Source organism: Solanum dulcamara, chromosome 11 (assembly GCF_947179165.1).
Source record: "Solanum dulcamara chromosome 11, daSolDulc1.2, whole genome shotgun sequence".
NCBI classification, from domain to species: Eukaryota; Viridiplantae; Streptophyta; class Magnoliopsida; order Solanales; family Solanaceae; genus Solanum; species Solanum dulcamara.
In genome coordinates, this window is record NC_077247.1 from 53,209,633 (window position 1) to 53,229,294 (window position 19,662).

At 34.3% G+C, this 19,662-nt stretch overlaps 3 protein-coding genes across 5 annotated transcripts; all 3 read left to right on the forward strand.

Annotated features, from left to right (window-relative positions):
- The first annotated feature begins 195 nt into the window (after window positions 1–195).
- On the forward strand, window positions 196–3,710 carry LOC129873942 (endoglucanase 2-like). The gene is made up of 6 exons (XM_055949139.1): window positions 196–740; window positions 826–1,109; window positions 1,463–1,897; window positions 2,246–2,396; window positions 2,593–2,759; window positions 3,160–3,710. Exons 1-6 carry the CDS (start codon window positions 536–538, stop codon window positions 3,496–3,498), a joined length of 1,581 nt encoding a protein of 526 aa, XP_055805114.1. The 5' UTR covers window positions 196–535; the 3' UTR covers window positions 3,499–3,710.
- A 1,880-nt stretch (window positions 3,711–5,590) lies between these two features.
- On the forward strand, window positions 5,591–10,258 carry LOC129872356 (uncharacterized). Of its 2 annotated transcripts, none has more exons than XM_055947337.1 (3): window positions 5,591–5,799; window positions 6,703–7,565; window positions 9,853–10,258. In XM_055947337.1, exons 2-3 carry the CDS (start codon window positions 6,706–6,708, stop codon window positions 10,025–10,027), a joined length of 1,035 nt encoding a protein of 344 aa, XP_055803312.1. In that variant the 5' UTR covers window positions 5,591–5,799; window positions 6,703–6,705; the 3' UTR covers window positions 10,028–10,258. The 2 variants fall into 2 exon arrangements, with proteins under 2 accessions (XP_055803312.1, XP_055803311.1); XM_055947336.1 differs by having other exon boundaries at window positions 5,592–5,799; window positions 6,672–7,565.
- A 1,515-nt stretch (window positions 10,259–11,773) lies between these two features.
- On the forward strand, window positions 11,774–17,905 carry LOC129872357 (transcription initiation factor TFIID subunit 14b). 2 transcript variants are annotated; one of them, XM_055947339.1, is made up of 7 exons: window positions 11,774–12,242; window positions 12,640–12,728; window positions 12,822–13,043; window positions 13,134–13,318; window positions 13,408–13,529; window positions 14,745–15,259; window positions 17,598–17,905. In XM_055947339.1, the coding sequence occupies exons 1-6, from the start codon at window positions 12,126–12,128 to the stop codon at window positions 14,826–14,828; spliced, it is 819 nt and encodes a 272-aa protein (XP_055803314.1). In that variant the 5' UTR covers window positions 11,774–12,125; the 3' UTR covers window positions 14,829–15,259; window positions 17,598–17,905. The 2 variants fall into 2 exon arrangements, with proteins under 2 accessions (XP_055803314.1, XP_055803313.1); XM_055947338.1 differs by lacking the exon at window positions 17,598–17,905 and adding an exon at window positions 15,348–15,522.
- The last annotated feature ends 1,757 nt before the right edge of the window (window positions 17,906–19,662 follow it).

The window sequence follows — 19,662 nt, forward strand, 5'->3', positions numbered from 1 at the left end:
TTCAGAACTTAAATATTGCATTTTCTTACTTTATTTTTTTCGTTTGAAGAAAATCTTGTCCCTTTAAGTAATCCAAAAGTTCACTTGTCAAATGAAAAAAAAAAAATCATTCTGTGAAAAGAATATTCCTTTTCTTTCATGGAGTAAAGTTGAAGTCATTTTATCCTTGACAAGAGGGAGCCAATATAATTTAAAAAGAAACACATTTCGTAAGCAGGAGGCTTTTGTTGGTGGCATAGATTAGGAAGAGGAATAAGCATCAAGATTCTCGTTAATTACAGTTCCAAATACTTCCAAAAAGTTGAAGTAGAGAAATCAAGAATCAGATAAAGACAAAGCTCAAATATACCGGTTTCACCTCTATCTCCTGTATTTTGGTGATTGTCCAGATACTCAAATAGCATATATAATGAGGCCACAAGAGGAGTACAATTTAGCTCATTGTCATGAATCATGATCTAGTCTCTCATCATTCGTTAAAGAATGGAGGGTCTGATTTTATTTGAAACATTTTGGTGAAGAGAACTGAAATTGAATGGAGAAAGAACCACACAAGGATAAAAGATGGGTCTGGCGGGGGATGATCCTGGTGATCATGGCTCTTGTTCTTGCTGCGGTTTTAATCAGTTTCCGAAAATATTTTCATCGTTCTATTTCTTCAGAGGCAGATGTTCACCAAGTGGTTGACAAATATGCAAATGCTCTTAGCATTGCTATGCAATTCTTCGACGTTCAAAAGTGTAAGACTAACTATATTCACTTTGGTCACTAAATTAGTCCCAAGTTTAGTAGTACTTATTTTGATTTTAGAATTATTAACTGCAGCTGGAAAATTGGTGAATAATAAGATTGCTTGGAGGGGAGATTCAGCTATGGGAGATGGAAGCGAAGTGAATTTGGATTTAAGTAGAGGAATGTATGATGCTGGAGACCATGTGAAGTTTGGATTTCCAATGGCATTCACTGCTACAGTTTTATCATGGGCTATTTTGGAGTACGGAAACCACATGAACATGGTGAATGAGCTGGATAACGCCCAAGAATCCCTCAAGTGGATCACTGATTTTCTTATTAATGCCCATCCTTCCGAGAATGTCCTGTATATTCAGGTATATCAACTCCCTTTGACAATTAAGAAGCGCTTTTTAGTCTTTTGAAAAACTTTTTCCTACACTTTTAGGACTTTTACTATGATATCTCCTATCCCCTCTGGCTAGCTCATGTAAAGCTGTAACAAGTGTGGATTAGTGTTCCTTCCCTTAGCACTGTAATAATCATGTAGAACTTCCATGCTGACTGACCTTAGGTAATTGGTTTTCTGACTGCTGAGTATGTGTTTGCTTATCACTCTAGCCAATGCAAACGACGTTGTTCTAGTTTGTTGCTGCACACAGCATATACATTAAGAGGAAAAGAAAATGTTGCTTAGTGAAGTGTCTTCATGTGTTTTTCTGCAAGAAAGGTGGGAGACCCAAAGCTGGATCACACGTGCTGGGAAAGACCTGAGGACATGACAGGAAAAAGGTCTCTCACACAAGTTAACTCATCTCATCCAGGGACAGAAGTTGCGGCTGAAAGTGCAGCAGCAATGGCAGCTGCATCCTTGGTGTTCAAGTCAATTGACTCTGCCTACTCTGGAACTCTGCTTAAACATGCCAAACAGTTATTCAAGTTTGCTGATACTTATAGACATTCGTACAGTATCAGCATACCTGGAGTGCAAGATTTCTATAATTCTACTGGATTTGGGGATGAACTCTTATGGGCAGCTGCTTGGCTTTATCATGCTACCGGAGAAAAATCTTACCTAACATATGTGTCTACAAATGGCAATGCATTTGCTAATTGGGGAAATCTCTCTTGGTTTTCTTGGGAAAATAAGTTGGCTGGAGTTCAGGTAATGTAGACGTACATGCCACAAAGTTACATGTATTCCAGAATTCTAGCTTCTAAATGTTAGCTATTAGAACTGATAGTATCTTTTTGAAATCTGTTTGTGCAATTAGCATGAAGTTGGAACAATACGATACTTGGAGATACTATGAAGAACACGAAATCTTGCTTCTGTTTTGCGTTGCTTACTTAGCTTTGTTAAAATAGGTTAAGGCCCGTAATTTGGTGAAGCATGCCTCTATTCTGATAAATCATGTTCATAAACAAAACTCGAGTATTGGCCTGTTTTCTTATTATTTAGAAGAAAGATTTCTCCAGCTAACATCTATGCAGATTTTTACCTTTGATTCAGGTCCTATTATCAAGGGTCAATTTCTTTGGTTCAAAGGAAGATATTTCAACTGAGGCAAGTCTTTCCCTCCAGTCGTACAGACAAACTGCTGAGATCTTTTTGTGTGGACTTCTACCTGAATCCCCAACGGCAACCTCTCAAAGAACAGCAGGTATTGTGATGATATTGTGACCCTGTCAGCAAATTTGGTCCAACCATGCACCTCAAGCTGAGGAATGAAAAACATGAACTGGTTTTTTTAGCTCCCTTCCAAATAAAAAAAACATGTCAGCAAGTTATTGTATAATTATGATCTTTTTCCTTTTAGAAAGAAAGGTTGCTGCAGTAAAATTATAATTTTGTCGCAGATGGCCTGGTATGGGTGAACCAGTGGAATCCATTTCAGTATTCTGTGGCCTCTTCATTTCTGGCAGTGGTTTACAGTGATTACATGCTTAGCTCCCAAACATCAAATTTATATTGCAGTGGGAAGCTATATGAACCAACAGAATTGCGCAACTTTGCAGTTTCACAGGTATGTACTAATGTTAGTATTTGCTTATTTTAAGGTTCAATTCCTGATGTAAAATGGCAAGGCCAATTGAACATGTCATTGTTTCATAAAAGCTAATTGAACATGGCATTAACATCCTTTTAGTAGTTTCAGTTGAACAACACATATAACTCCAGAGTGATTTTCTGTGTAGATGAAATAGTCCGTTAATTAAACAGACTAAGGGGCTAAGAAGAACGTCTTTAAATCATTTCTCTTAAAACAAACTTTTATCTTACGAATTTTGAGGTAACAGGGGCAGTGGAGCTTCTTTCTTGATATGCTCTTAAGCAGTAGATTATTTTTTTTTTTTACTCTGAATGCATAACACATCAAGGCCATCGACTTCTATGTCACAACGAACTTCTTGTTTTGTTTTCAGTTGGATTATATCTTGGGAAACAATCCAATGGAAATGAGCTACCTTGTTGGTTATGGAAGTAGATATCCTCAGCAAGTTCACCATAGGGGTGCTTCAATTCCAGTGAATGCAAATTCTAATTGCAGTGATGGCTTCAAATGGCTTCATACAAAACATTCTAATCCAAATGTTGCAGTTGGAGCTCTTGTTGGGGGACCATCCCTTAGTGATACATACATGGACTCTCGGAACAACATTTCGCAAAGTGAACCAACTACCTACAACAGTGCCCTCATTGTAGGACTCATCTCAGGCCTCATCACCTCTTCTTCACAAGTAGAGTCATTTGTGAAAAACTGAGCTTAACTCCATCATTGTTTTTTCCCTGTTAACTAAGTAGGCCTTAACTTAATCTGGCATCAGAATTCAGCCCGTGCGGGTGGCCTAAACTATACTTTATCTGGACAGGGGTAGACGTGGAGTGTGAGTTGTGGTTCATTCGAACTATGTAGCTTTGGCTCAAATCATGTATATATATATATATACATAAAGGATTTATCACAATAGTACAACGTAAATAATTTCATACTCAGTAAATCAAATGAGTTGTGCTAGAATGCTGAACTTGAACCCATAAAGTTGAAATCTTGAATCCGTGCTGTATTATGTCCTTAAGAACTATTACTCGATCAAAGTAAAGAAGTTGTCAAAATGTGCATTCCTAACATTGTTCAACCTTTTTAGCTGTATGCAATTGGAGGCAGAAAATCATTTTGCCCCCGAACTTTGGTTTAAAAATCAAACTTCCTCCAAACTTTCAACAATAATCATTTTCCCTCTTATGCTAATCAATTTTTTAAAATGCCTATTTTACCCTTTGTATTATCAACCTTTGTCTTTTTTTTTTAACTTCTTTAAAATCGTGAATTTTTATTTTTTATTCTAGGTTTCTATTAAAAAAAAAAACTATTTTTTCTATTCGAAAAAACTAAAGTAAAAAAAAATCCTAATTGAATATATAAATTATTGAAGTTTTATAGTGAAATAAATGAGTAGAGTACAAAGTGAATATTTTAATAATAATCAAAACTCTAATGTATACTATTTATCTTTCTTAATCTAAGTATTTATAGATTTTTATTTAAACACATTAAAATTATAAGTAGAATAATTTTTTATCAGTTTGTCATTAAAATTTATGTCATTATTTATGAATATTATTTTAATATTACATGCATTTAATATGTATATGCATATAAATGCATGTTTCAGTTTTCTCTTATTCCTAAATGTCTGAATAGATAAACGATTTTTATTTGTTAGTAATGAAATATTTTTTAAATTAAAAAAATAAAAAAATTACTTACAATACAAATAGATAATATTTTAATTTTTTCTATAGGATATACCTTTATTTTTATTAATATTCTTGTATTATTTTTGAAATATATTTAAAAGCTATTATATTACCTATTATTTTTATTTGTATAAATAGGTGATGAAAGATAGAAAATCAAGGGTAAAATAGATATTTCATGGGATAAAGAGAGGCGGGGGGGGGGGGGGCAGTGATTATTGTTGAAAGTGGGGGAAAGTTTGATTTTTAAACCAAAGTTCGGGAAAAAAATGATTTTGACCCATCTATATTTGTCCATGACATGGTTATCTTTGAGTTGGGCATTTTCTGATTCCTTTGCATTGGGTGTTCCTATGTAAATATTTGAAGTAAGAACAGAAGTCATCTTATCCAGGTGCAGTTATAGTATTTAATTTGAAGCAGGTACTATGATTTGCATGTAATGTGATGCTCTAAATTTTATTCTTGTTTGTCTAACTGAGCTATGACCAATGATATAAACAAGGATTTACTAATTTATATTCACTGATAATATAATGAAACTTTTACAATGTTTGTGCAATTTAATATAATTAAAATTACTTATCTTATTTTTTAGATTATTAATTTTATTTATTATGGATAATTGGCAACCCATCACACGTGCCTTTCAAATAACCGTAGTATAAACAACTTTAATGACTCTTAATTTGAGTAATCTCAATCTTCAAATTTCTATAGATGAATAAAATTTTTATTATTCTTTTGTTAAGTAATTTTAATGGTCAATTTATACTAAATTGAAAATTTGCCACATAAAATGCGTAGAAATTATTGAGTGAATTTGAGAGTTAGAAGTACTTAAAATGTATATTTAGACATTTGAAAAGACTCATAAAACAAAGTCACATATGTGAGCCTCAAAACGTTTTGCGATGCCTTATCTAGGAACGAGCCTCAACCACGTTCCAAAAAATCCAAAAAATCTTATAAGACACTGTTTGGTATATAAAAAAGTAAAAATTGAACATGACACACAACTATTAACATTTTTTCTCTCATTTTATCCTCAATCCATTAGGTGGTTTTATCATTTTATGGACTAAATCACTAAAATAAAAGACCAAAAGGTCCCACTATATAATTTTTTTTTTTATGAAAGCTTAAAAGAAACTCGACGAGGAAAAGGCAGAGACAGCAAAAGCAAGAAGCTGCCTTTACCAAATTGGTTCTCAATGAAATTTTCCATTGATAATTTTCCATGAGACTATACGTGTTGGAGGATTATCATAATCAACACCCAAAAATTCCCTCAATTTTGCGAGGTGCCTCTTTCTCTATACCTTGTATTTATCTGCACAAATTGTGTACCTGTTTATTTTGTCTTCCTCCGCAATCTTGTTTCCCTTTTTAACTGTGCAAAGTTTTTTAGATTAACAAATTACCTTGATTTCGTATTTATTTTCGTTCCAATTCTTTGAATGCTGATCGGAATTTGATGGGTACCGGTAAGAAGGGTTTAATCCTATGATACTGGTGCAATTTATGCCAGAAAATTGTCCCTTTCTTTGTCTGAAATTCTAGTTCTTTTACATGAGCTTTTTTTTGGTGGGTGGGTGGGTGGGGGAGGAACAGATAATGGGGTTCCTCTTTCTTGGATTTTTATGATCTTGATTCGTCAAAGAAGCCTTTTTGACTGTTGCGTTTTGGATTAATATGGATGTACTCAGTAGAGTGATATCTAAACTTCCTGCCAATTTAAATTGTACTTTCCTAGCCGTGCGAAAGCACAGTTCGCCACGAATTTGTATGACTTTATAATGTTCTTAATAAACTTTATCTGGAAATGCTGTCTTTATGGGGATTATTACGAATGAAATTAGACTAATTTCTAGGGCATTGCAAAGAACATGGTGATGCATTTATTATGCTTGATCTTATGATGCCATGAGAATTACTCAACAAGTTTTAACGGAGTGCAGCTTAACCTTTTTTATCTGAATATTCTGCTTGAATGAAAGTGAATAAAATCACCTTAGAATAATCTTTATACAATTGGCCTTTTTTATCCAAAGGTCGAGAACTGCAGGATGGGGATTAGAGTTAAAATTTTGATATAATTCTCATGTGGTTCATTTGACCAACTGTCTTCTACTAGTTACTACACCCCAATGTTCATAAAACTTTAATTTTATAGGTTCCTGAACTCACATAAGTGACTTGATAAGGTGATGGCGGGGGAGGGAGATATTGGTCTCTCAGCTTTAAAATCCCAATTGACTCAAACAGACGTTACTTGGAAGCTAGAGATGGAGAAAAGCCAGTCCCAAGTGGATGCTTTGCAAGCAAAACTGTTGGAGGTAAAAGGTTATATTCAGGGATCAGAAGAAGATACAAAGAGGGAGTTAGATGTTCTATGGCATAGAGTGAGAACTGCCACAACATTGATGACGTACTTGAAAGCTAAAGCCAGAGTCATGGCTGTTCCAGATTTGGCCCATTCCTCATGCGGCATCAAAGAACTAGATGGAGTAGGTCTTGTTGATAAAAATGGTATACTATTATCCAGTTGGTCTAGGGATGTTGATCTCTCATCTTTTGATGATGCTGATGATGAATTATGGATTAGACTTTCAAGTAAACAGTGTCAACTTGATGAACTAGATGGATCTTATATGAATGAATTACTCAGAAATGTACAATTGGTTACAGATGTTATGGAAAGTCTTGTCAAGAGGATTATAATGGCGGAATCTGAAACTGCTATAGAGAAAGAGAAAGTAACAATAGGTGAAGAAGAGATTAAAAGGAAGGTGCTCCTGATTGAAAACATGTCTGCTAAGTTAGAGGAAATGGAAAGATTTGCTCTGGGTACAAATCTTGTCCTGACTGAGATGCGGCAGAGAGTTGAAGATTTGGTTGAAGAAACTTCTAGACAGAGGCAGAGAGCTGCAGAAAATGAGCAGGAGCTTTGTCGTGTTAAGAGAGACTTTGAGTCTCTGAAATCCTATGTCAGTAGTCTCATTAGTGTGAGAGAAACAATTCTATCATCAGAAAAGCAATTCCAGACGATTGAAAGGCTTTTTGAGCGGTAAGTATTCCCCTTTCTTCAAAGAAATTTCCATAACCATAACATGTTGACCGAACTGTTTCTTTATCCTGGCTATACAATGTGTCTGTGTTGCATGAGGTTTACTATTGAATATATCATTTTGTTCTCACTTTCATAGCACTGCATCTTAATATTTGCCATGCAGCTTGCTATAATAACTGGAATACAAATGTCCAAGCACAACTTCTTCCTGTGTAGTCGAATAATACTTGCCTTGCAGCTTGTGTATAATAATTGCAATACAAATGCACAAGTATTATGTGTATCATTTGATAAAAATGTTGTGATAACTTCACTGAATTACTTCTGTGTTCCTCTTGTATGGCTGTTTGTCCCTTTTCATGTATAAAATATTGCTTTCCGGAATGAGGAGTAGTATATATCTGTGTTTCACCTTAAGACAACCATTGATTTAAAGGGAGTTCAAGCATGGATATGCATAGTTGTTCATGTGTTCTGAACCTTCTTTTTCTTTGGGTTTGGTTGATTTAGATCGTTAATACCATGCTGGACTCTTGGACAAGCTTAGTGCTCTAACGTCCCTTTTAAGCTATCGGACTGTTGTAGGATCTTGTTCTTGTAATGATCCAGTGCCTTCATATTTCTCTTTTTTATTATTTTCCAGGCTTGGGGTGGTATGGGGGATCATTTGAATCTTAATGGTGTTGGCCATTGTTCACTGCTAAGGGCTGGGACCATTTGAAATTAACAATGCATTGTTTACATGATGTTACAGGGATAACTGAACCAAAAAGAAAGAAAAAAAGTCCAAATTGTTGCTTATGGAGTTATGTTTACTTTATTTTGAAGTGTGCTTTGTTGCACTAACTCCCAGATGTAAGACAGATATACCATCTGAAAACTCTACAAGGGGTGAGAAATTAGGGAAAAATTTGAGAAGTGATTGGAAAAGTTTGATTATTCCCTCAAGTTTGATTGAGAATTTATACTAGTTACTAGCTTACAATAGGGTAAGATACTGATTCTAGGCAATAATACATCTCTTAATCTATGGTCGATATCTCCTTATATGGTTTTAGACAATTCTCACCATACTAGCTAGCTTTTGAGGTTGAACTAGGCCGAAGGTCCATTTTTTTAAATATAAATATTTGTGAGAAATTAGAACAATCAGTCTAAGGAGCAGAGGTTAGAGTCTTTACGCTTTATAAAGTGCATCTTCTCCAATGGTGTACATTGGCCAAAGAACACAATTAAAAGAATTTCTCTATTTTTCATAAAATTACAGGGTAAAAACTAATGTTCTCAATTTTGTTTTTATTTTATTGTATATGGGTGCCAAGAGTTGCAGAGTGGCACCCAAATAACCATATTGGTCAGCCATGGTTATTCTGTGATGGAGTAGAAAAGCATATCAGTCCAGAAACTAAAGAATCTCAAAGTATAAAAAAAAAAACTCGACGATGCTAGCGTGAAATAGTTGAGAACAATAAGTCTTATTGAGGCCACAAAATTAGAAAGAAGGTTTTACTGCTAGTTTGTAGCACCTTAATCCAATATAAGGCAATAATGCGTGTAAAGTTCATCAATTTTAAAACCTAGTTCTCTCAAACTTTTATTTGTAGAAAAAGTTGTATTCTCTATATTATGACATAAAGTTTATTCTTTTCGTTTTGGGAATGAAGTTGAATAATCTTTTTCTAATTGATAATTAATTGAGATTATAACTTTTGAGATGCTAAATATTTGAAATGATAGCTTCATTTGCAATACTCTGCATTTCATTACTCTCTCGCTCAAACCAATTAGCATCTTAAAGTCGTTGGTAGCTGTATGACCAAGAAACATACAGAACAAAAAGAGAGCACGAACTTTGATGAAGTTTCATCTGATTGGAATTGAGAGCACCACTTGTCCTTACTTCTAGATTTATTTAAGCTAATATATGCTTTAAACTTTGTGCTCCTTACTTTCTGTTGTGCTCAGGCTACTTTCTCTGACAAATAGCTTAGTGGGATTTTGTTAGGTTGGCTTCCAAAATGGTCATGTATCATGATTTTGTAATCCATTCTACTGCTTGGTTTTGAATTACTGCATTAGTTTTGTCTGAAGACTTGAATTCTGATCACCTATTAGTGGTAAATATTTATTGGGTGAAGTACCCATCCTCATGAGTCGTGAGAATATGACTGCAAAATTTTCTTATATCCCAATTGGCACAAAAAGTTAAGCTGTAATAATTCAATGAACTGATATTTCATTATCTGGGAAATATTGTGTGCTGAGTTTGGTTTATGTGCACCAGGCTGGTTGCCAAGACAACACAATTGGAGAGTGAGAAGACACAGAAAGAGGCTGAAGTACAAAAACTGATGGAAGAAAATATGAATTTGACTGCTATACTTGATAAGAAAGAGGCACAGCTTTTGGCCATGAATGAACAGTGCAAAGTTATGGCGCTTAGTGCTTCAAATATTTAGTTCAGTGTGTTTAGACCCTTTTTTCCTTGTGGCTTTGTCATGTTCAACACTGGCTGGCCCTCCAGCTTGAAAAGGTGAATGCAGCAACTGAGTTCTGCAAAACCTTGTATCCAGTAAATGCAACTTTGAGTGGAATCTTTGTACCCCTTGTTGTCTTGTACTGTCTCATTGATAAAATGCAAATTTGTTCTTAAATCTAATGGAAGAACTAGATTGCATCGTGTTTGGTGAGGTGCCTTGTACATCTATGACAATTCTGTTTTTTCTCTTCTTTGCTTTTTCAATTTATTGAGGATAGTAGTCCGACAATGGAATTGATATGATGATATTTGTTCCTTTTTCCTTTTCTGATGAATGATAAGTGGCATTGGTCTTTGTTTTAGAAGTATGCCTTGCTCTCTGGTACCTAATTTAGTGATGTACGAAAGTTGAGTTTATAGGAGGCAAATGGGGTGGTTTGGGCTTGAATTTGGCCGGATTAAGATTGGTGGAGTTAATAAATGGATGAGTTATTGATCCAATAAAAGTTATATGGCTAAAATGAATTGAGTTGAAATTGGCTAAAATGTGGGTCATAACTCAATTCGCCCAACATTTGCTAAGTTTTATTTGTTTTTTAATACCTTATTAAACTATTATTATTCATTATTATAACTATATATAACAAATAAAATAAAAAAAATATTTTGACAAGATTTCTCATGACTTAATTTGGATTATATATTAATTTAAATTTTAATGGATTGAAATGGAGCCCACACTTAAAAAAGCAAATTGAGTGAGTTATTATTTCAGTTGCTAATTTTTCCATCTCTAGACTTCTGTTTGAACTTTGAACTGATAGACATGCACATCAAAAGATGTTTGAATATTTGGATCCAAGACATTTGACTCCTTTGTTTTTTCTATCAAGACGAGTGATCATTATTCTTTTTGTTTGTTCCTATGGTCCAACTTGGATTTGGAAAAAAAGACTTATTAGCCAGCATACAAGTGTACTCTTTTTTTCCTTAGTAAAGGTTAATCAAAAATTATTTTCTTGAACTGTTTCAACATTCTTGTTGAGAATCGCTTAGTGAGATGTTTAGTAATCATTAACTTAATCTTCAAATTATAATTCTCAACTCGTTTTTGGCTAAGGATGCACATCTGATTATTTTGTTAAACAATTATATTTTAGATATTACTCTTAATCTTCAAGGCGTTTGGCTATCTTAAACTCCCAAATCTCTTCTTTGATAATTACAGTATTTATTAAGATAGAAAAGAAAGAGTCAAACTATGAATAACTTTTCGTTAACACTTCAATATATTCATAACTATCATATAACTAAATTTTTTATTCAATATTTTCATTCTGACCTTACAATAATTGTAAGTATATCATAGAAGTTTTATAGAATCACATTCATTTAAAAGCGATTCTTTTTTACTTTTCAAATAAATAATAGTTTTTTTTGGCTAGAAAGGAGGATTGCTTAAATAGTAATAAGCTTAATCAAAATTAGTGAAACAATTTTAGTTCCCAAATTCCTTGTTAAAAGGAGAAAACTTCAGAAATAGTTGTACTTTGATTTCTAATGATCAATCATAGAGATATTTTAGTTAATAACCAAACGTAGCAATAATTTAGTGTATGGCTTCTGTTTCAGGATGAATTAATACACTGATGTATATCGAATTGATATTCAAACGAACAAATACAAAGCAAAATAGGTAATACTCAAACTCTCGTTATTCATTATATTTCTTTTAAGACTCTCAAATCTTTCAAATAAATAAAGGACATATGTTTACTCATAATAATTTTCCTTGAAAGAAAACAGAGACATCCTTAATATTTGGCGGGTTAGTTTGGAAGGAGGCGAAAACCAGAATTGGGACATTCTTTGTTCCATGCAAATATGCTGTACTTAATACCCAGAACCCCATGCGCGTTTCCAATTCCCACTAAACTTATCAGATTTCCCCTCTTCCCTCTAAAGCCCCTCTTTCCCCCTTCAATTTCAAAACCCTAAATCCCAATTTCTTCAATCTTCTGATTATTAATAGTCAAAACAACCTCAATTTTCATAATTAGGTTCGTTTTGCATGTAAAATGCCTCTCAACTCGCCTTCCATGACGCAGAATGACAGTGACCTAGGTGGAAATGAGCCTGATCCAAGGCTACAACTCACCAAAATTGCTAACACTTGTGAAGATTTTGAAAAAAAGGCACGTTTTTGTTACCTGATAAATATATGACTAGCCTTTCTCAGTATTTTGTACTCTTTGTGTTTGTGCGAATATTGGTTCAATTATGTCTCGTGTTAGGATATTGATAAAAATGGAGATTATAGACCCCGTATTTGATAATCTAGTGGTTGCTCTTCATTTTTCATATTACCTGCACGATTTGATTCTACTCGGATTTCAGCTGGATGCTAGAGTATAATATTTCCTCATGCTGCTTATATTTATGCATTTAATGAATTATTTTGTTTGATCAGTTTGTAGTGTTATCTATGTCTATTTTGGAAATATTTGAGACTTGTGCATTGACCAGTATTTTCGTTACCTAACTTCTTTGGTAGCTTGAGATATAATTTGATTAATTCCTGCTGTTACACAGACTTCAAGCAAGAGACTGAAAGATGTTGAAATTTATGTCCCAATAGTCTTTGGAACAATTGCATTTTGGCTCGGCAAGAAAGCCACTGAGTAAGTGGGCGTGGGCATTCATTTTAGTGCATTTATTTGCTCAGAGTATTATGTTTCTTGATACAATTTATAATATATGGGTTTGTCAATCAGAACTCAGTCACATAGGTGGTCAGTATATGTTCGTGGGGCAACAAATGAGGATCTTAGTGGCGTTATCAAGAAAGTTGTTTTTCAATTGCATCCAAGCTTTAATAATCCTGTTAGAGTGGTAGAATCACCACCCTTTGAGTTGTCAGAATGTGGTTGGGGCGAATTTGAAATTGCAATATCCCTTCTCTTCCACGATGATGTTGGTGAAAAGAAGTTGGATTTGTAAGTTATTTGCTTTGTGCATTAGCTTCTTTTTCTCTTTAGACCTTGCCTGGCAGTGTGGATGTACTTTCATTGCTCTTGTTTCCCCAGGTATCATCATTTGAAGTTATACGCAGAGAATGAGCCTGGTCCCCAGTCAACAAAGAAACCTATCGTTGTGGAAACCTACAATGAGATTGTATTCCCTGATCCTCCTGAAGATTTCTTTTCTCGTATCCAGAACCATCCTGCAGTAGTCGTGCCACGGCTTCCTGCAACATTTAAGTTGCCTCCTGGTAATATCTTCTTTGCTGAGATCTTTTGGCTTTGCTGCTGGAACAACTTGGTCCTTTCAGTTTGTAATTTTCTACTTTATGTTTCTTAGCACCAATTGAGGATCTGCATGAGTTGAAGAGAGGTGATACGAAAAACCATCCTCTAAGTCAGTGGTTCAATAATTTCTCTGAGGCTGATGAACTCTTAAAACTCACAGCAGCTCGTCAGAGGGTAAGCTTAACTTAACTCTCTCTCTCACACACACACATATGCAGACATGTTCAGTACATCTAAACTTCTTTGTGTAAAAAACATTGGTGCTCATTGATACTAGAAATCTTGTGTCTGTTATACCTCCCTTGAGATGGACGCTTAATTTCTTACATATAAAGCTGAGTAGCAACATATATTTATTTAAGCTGATAGAATTATATTGGTGACGCAAGGGTGTGGCCTAATGACCAATAAAGTGGGTTAAGAGCCATGAGGTCTTAAGTTCAAATCTCAGCACAGGCAAACACACTAGGTGGTTTATCCCATTTGTCCATTCCTTTGTTGTCAGAATTACTATGTGCTGGTGTGAGATAACAGGTAACCCGTGGGATTAGTTGAGGTGCACATAAACTAGCCTGAACACCATAATTATACAAAAGATTCTGACATAAATTATATTAATTCAGCTTGAATGTTCATCTTCATCTCTATATAAAGTTTGTATTTTACCTTTTTCATTTTTGTATGAAATGTAGAGCAGAAGTGTATTCTCCAACACACATTGGGTGAATGAGACTTATGTTTCAACATTTTCCCTTGAGCTTTAATTTCTCTACAGTCATTAAATCTCTACTTGTATCTTTCGGTGCTAGGATTGAATTCTCAACTTTCATCTGACCTGGATAAACTGTCTTGTCTACACCTGAGAGTTCCTTTTTCTCCTTTAGACCATCAATTATCTGCTTCATTAGTGTTTTAGAGGGAGCTTCAAGCATATGAATGCCTTTGGTTCTTAGGAGACCTAGTTATCTTTTTTTAATCAGAGAAGTAGATGAATACTTTCACTAGAAAAAAAGAGAAGCAGATGACTACTTAATAAAAATAACCCTATTTCACCATGGTAATGAATTATGGTTTAAAGCTTCACGCATTAGCTACATTATGCAAGTGACTCAAATCCCTAATTGATGAACTCGTTACATTTCCAACAACAACTGTGTTAAGTGCCTCAAAATGCAAATAAGTTTATCTAAAGGCTTCATTTTGAATGAAATTAGATATTTTGTGAACAAATTTACAGCTGGCCACAACAGCCTTCTTACCTTGATTATTTCTTTGTCTTATCTTCTCATTCTCCTCTAAGCCATGCGCTTTGAGCTTATGGACTCTGTTTCCACACTTGTAGCATTAGTAGTTTGCTATCAGCTAAGTGATTGGATATTGGTCTGACAGGTGCAAGCTCACATTGTTAAGCTGAGGAGGCAGTTGATTGTGATGGATGAGCTACCCCATACATTCAAACCGGATTCTGATTAGAGTATGTACATGATTGGTCGGTCACGTAAAGAACATGTGATGTTCTTTTGTAAATGTTGACAAGCTCAGTTAGTGGAAGTTCATCTTCTTTTCTCCATCCATGTCTTTTTAAAATCTCCACCTGACCCTTTTACTACCCCCACCCCACCCCTGGCCCCTCCTACCATTTCTATGTCCTCCTTATGCTGTGTAGTAAAGGCTGTACTATGTCCTGGATAGCGTCTAAGGATATTTTCTGTAACATGTAGGATAGTTGTGTTATTCCGGTTCCTCTGTAAAGAAGAATGTTACCAGGGATTATGGTTAAACTATTTTTCAAAAGAAATGGAAGAAAAATTCCTGACTGAAGTCTTACTGTGTTGCTTTCCGGATATGTTACATGAGACTTCAATCGATGCATTTGCTCCCTCAGTGGCAGGTTTTACGCAGAGGTATGCTCATCAAATTATTGCTTTTCATATTTTAAAATTTCATCTTTTTTGATTGGAGCCACTCTTCACATTGGTTGTTATGTGACAGGTCTTCTCGATTTTAACATGGTCTTTCCTCATTCATATCTCATTAAGTATGCTCTTGTTGTTTCTGGTATCTGTGTGGGGTTGCTGTGTGAACTCTAGCACATGTACTTGCAATTAGCTGTTTCTTTTGGCTTTATATGTTATACTACGCACTTGGATAAGTCCTTTTGACTCTATTATTTTCTGTAACACGCTTCCATAAAACGTTGCACCATCAATTTTTTGCAAAGAGAAGCCTGGATGTGACAAATTCTCTTTTTTACTAATGGTGATGAATAAGCATGCATATATATTTTCTGGTTGAGGTTGAAAGTAGAGAATGACATTTCAATTATCATCGCTATTTTCTTTATGAACCATTCGACATACTATAGTATCAATAGTAGAACACATCTTTAGCTGCTGAGTGTTGCCTCTTTGTTATCTGGTAATGAATGGAAGCCTAGACCCTTTTCTCCCATTTTGTCCTCAGTCCTGGTACTTAACCAGTTAACCTTGACTTTGATCCTTAGAATCTTTTTGTTGCTGTTCTGGTAAGGTATTTGCCCTATACAAGAATTTAAAACTAATTAGCAGTAGCAGTACCCTCTCTCAAGTACTTTTTTCAGTTTTGGCGGTATGAATGCACTATTGAATGTATAATTAGCTAGTGAAAATAAGCAGCCCTACTAAATATTATCCAAGACCCACTATATCATTGTTGTTCCACAAGGCTTCAAGCTTGAAGTAATAGTTAGAGTGTGACAGTCATTTTGGAACGTTATACTATTGACGAATTTGAGCATACATGCCAAAAAGAAGACCATCATTATTATAGCAAACAATTGGTGGTCTAGTGGTTGGATCTGTGTGGTTCCTTTTTTCATAACCAGAGCTTGGAGAAAGGAAGAAATAAGAGCGTCTTATGGAGAATGTGGTCAAAATCCATAATAGAGTCAAACTATAACAACCAAATTAATTATTTTCATGCATAAGATCTTAGTGGCAGAGGTGTGATGCTTAGAGTTGTGTTTTTGAACATGGTCCAATTATAGAATGTGGTCAAAATTCATAATAGAGTTCCAACTTCCAATTATAACAACCAAATTGATTATTTTCACGCATAAGGATTTTAGTAGCAGAGGTGTGATGCTTGGAGTTGTCGTCTTTGAACATGTTCCAATTGAAGAATTAGTGATTTGTTTCTAGGGATTTAGAACCCATTTTCCTCCATAAATTCTCTAATCCAATAATCCAAATGGTGTAGAAGTTTTCATATTTATATCGTTTCTTGTTGAAGGGGGCTTTCTGTGAATCACTCCACTCAGGAAAGGACAAAAGAAAAGCAACCACTTGTTTAAGCTATTAATAATTTCTTTCAATAGTAATTCGACTGAGATTGGCTTTCAAGCTCAAGCCCCGTGTATAGGTTGGATTCTAGAGCGCATTCTCATATCAATTAAGATTTCCTTGAGTTTCAAATAGGGGTGGGAACATGGAAATTTCAATGAAAATTTTCAATTTCTTATTTTGCTATGTTCAATTCTATGTATTCCTCTACAATCGGTTGTCTACTTGCTATTGTTCGTTTGAGATAACTGCACAATTTCTTTAAATTAGTTTTAAGCAAAAGAATTCACATGTTTCGATGTTTTTGCTATGTTCAATTCTATGTATTCCTCTACAATCGGTTGTCTAGTTGCTATTGTTCGTTTGAGATAACTGCACAATTTCTTTAAATTAGTTTTAAGCAAAAGAATTCACATGTTTCGATGTTCGTATTCCAAATTGTACAACATAAGACAAAACAAGGTTATGATTACCGTAGAAATTGAGAGCTCAGATGTATTAGCAGCCTCCGTTTTGTTTCATCTTGAAAGCAAGAGTAACATGGCTTCACATGCTGATTCAATTCTTATGTTGTCACTTGTCACTAGGGGTTTACATAGAAAATGCTATTTGTTTGTTGTGTTACTTATCAACTTTGATGTTATGACAGAACCCACTCCGATGATCAGCCATTCTTGACCTATATTCCCTTTTTTACATCGACATAACACTAAAGAGATGTTAGGTATATAAGCAAACATGTTTTAAACTCTAGTAATGAGTTTTAAAACCATGTGGGGTTCTAAAATAGTATGACTAGTGGATTGGGTTGTTACATATTCTCGACCCTGAATCCTCATTTGTTTCTACCTATGTTATGAAAGATGTTTATGCATCAATATCTGTGTTGTTACATTTGTTTCTAACTAATTTCTTAACATAGGCATGGGATGGGATGATTTATTTCTCTGGAATGTTGGAAAACTAATACAAACAAAATAAAGGCAGCTTCTGGGCCTCAGCACATGTGATAGACTGAAAGCATGAAATTTATTATAACCTGTCATCAGAATAGAAGACTGAATAATAGTTGTTCTCTTTTTTTATTTCAGAATGCATGTCTGCTTTGGCATTTTTCTCCTTTATATCTTTTAGGTAGACATTAGCAGTACGTCAGTTTCTGTATTTATTTGCTTATGATGTTGATGCTGAGCTTCAAGCAGGGTCACATGGTAGGTTTTATGATGTTGAGACATTTCATTTTCTCCTTACTGCCAAACAACAGATGATGCTTTCAAAGGACTGAATGAACCAGTATAATGATGTGTCTTAGCGGTTAATGAGGTGGACAAAAACTATGAGATTCTAGAGTTCAAATCCTAATAGAAACAAAACAAAAATATTAGATGATTTCTTCTTATTTGACCGAGGTGAAATTCAATAGTGTTGATCCAAAAATTGTTTATTCTTGCATATCCCTACTGTTTTTCCAAATTAAACCTATATTTGTAGTAGAATATTCACTTAATATGGATAAACAATTTATTGAAATGCAATAAACAAATATAGCTATAGTCCATTTGACTAAGCTTTGATACTAGAGCTACTTGAACTTGTGTTGATAGGAGATAATACCTGAAATAGTCAAGATTAGCCGAACACCACTATTATTAAAATAACAAACAAACAAAAGACTGAATGGACCAGAAAACTGGCTTTTCTTTTGAATGTGAGAAGTCTATATGATAAGTCGATGCAGGACACTTTCTTTAGAATAGGTTATTATGTCGAATGAGGAGACGCTCAAGGGGTCCTTTGGCATTTTGAAATTCCTAAATGATTCTCTCAATTCCATATATGCAATTTCATTTTTATTTACTGCTCCAACATAGGATTTAAAGCATGTTTGCATTGGTTTATTTTAAGTGCTTTTAAGTCAAAATAAACTTTTAAGTATTTTTGTAGTGTTTGGATAAGATTATAAAATGCTTAGAAGCATTTATTTTAAAGTCAAAAATCATAAATTAGTAATCTTAACTTATGACTTTTAACGTATAAGTTATAAACTATAAGCTCATCCAAAATGGCGCTACGTCACTCTGTCTGCATCAATAAACATGATATACGTTAGTTAGAATATAGACAAATCTATTTTAAAATTTAAACGCATCACAGCTACATGGTTCCTACTCTAAGAGGGACCAGAATGATAAGGTTATAGTGAAATTCCTTAGGCGTACGAAGATGTTTTTATTGGGATATTGAGTGTGTTCACACGATGATATCATTTGTCCATCAAATTATACACCTCCACAAGATGAGCCTAGTCATCAAATAGTTTGGTGAGTTATATAAAGTTTTACAATACGATATAGCAAGGTAGTCACAATGTTTCTAAGAAATTCTTCAATTGATCCATCTCTTATTTGAAGATTTCGAGTTAAATGCTAAGATGTATTGCCCGTGTGGGGAGACATATTTATAATATGATTGAACGAATGGGTTTCTCATTAATAACTTAAACTTTACAAGACAATACATGGATATCCATAATTCAACAATATGGTAAGAGAACTTCAAGTTGGCACACATCATCTCAGAAGTTGGAAAAAGTTTAAGCTCAAATCTTTATCAAAGTTGAAAATTGGTGTACATTAGTTTTGAAAGGTCATTCTCATTCACTCTAAGTGCTTTTATCTTTTGTACAACCTAAGAGGCCGTTTAGATTGACTTATAAGCTGTTTTTAGCTTTTTTGAGTGTTTGGCTGGCCAACTTGAAGTCATTTTGTGCATAAAATAAGCTCCAATAAATAGTTGAGTTTATTTGGATGAACTTATTTTAAGCAGTTTACAAGTTGAAAACAGCTTATAAGTCAAAAAGAAGAAGTTGACCTTCACCTACTTTATTTTATTTTTTAACTTATAAGCAATTTTCAACTTATAAGCTGTTTAAAAATAAATCAATCCAAACAGTCTAGTTGCATGTCCTAGCTGATCCTTTAATTTGT

Excerpts from the sequence above, each read along its gene's own strand:
- LOC129872356 (XM_055947337.1), top strand. The coding sequence starts at position 6,706 with ATGGCGGGGGAGGGAGATATTGGTCTCTCAGCTTTAAAATCCCAATTG. Across the intron at positions 7,566-9,852 it reads ATTGAAAGGCTTTTTGAGCG|GCTGGTTGCCAAGACAACAC; the intron begins GTAAGTATTCCC and ends TATGTGCACCAG.
- LOC129873942 (XM_055949139.1), top strand. The coding sequence starts at position 536 with ATGGAGAAAGAACCACACAAGGATAAAAGATGGGTCTGGCGGGGGATG. Across the intron at positions 741-825 it reads ATTCTTCGACGTTCAAAAGT|CTGGAAAATTGGTGAATAAT; the intron begins GTAAGACTAACT and ends TATTAACTGCAG. Across the intron at positions 1,898-2,245 it reads ATAAGTTGGCTGGAGTTCAG|GTCCTATTATCAAGGGTCAA; the intron begins GTAATGTAGACG and ends CCTTTGATTCAG.
- LOC129872357 (XM_055947339.1), top strand. The coding sequence starts at position 12,126 with ATGCCTCTCAACTCGCCTTCCATGACGCAGAATGACAGTGACCTAGGT. Across the intron at positions 12,243-12,639 it reads GTGAAGATTTTGAAAAAAAG|ACTTCAAGCAAGAGACTGAA; the intron begins GCACGTTTTTGT and ends GCTGTTACACAG. Across the intron at positions 13,044-13,133 it reads GGTGAAAAGAAGTTGGATTT|GTATCATCATTTGAAGTTAT; the intron begins GTAAGTTATTTG and ends TTGTTTCCCCAG.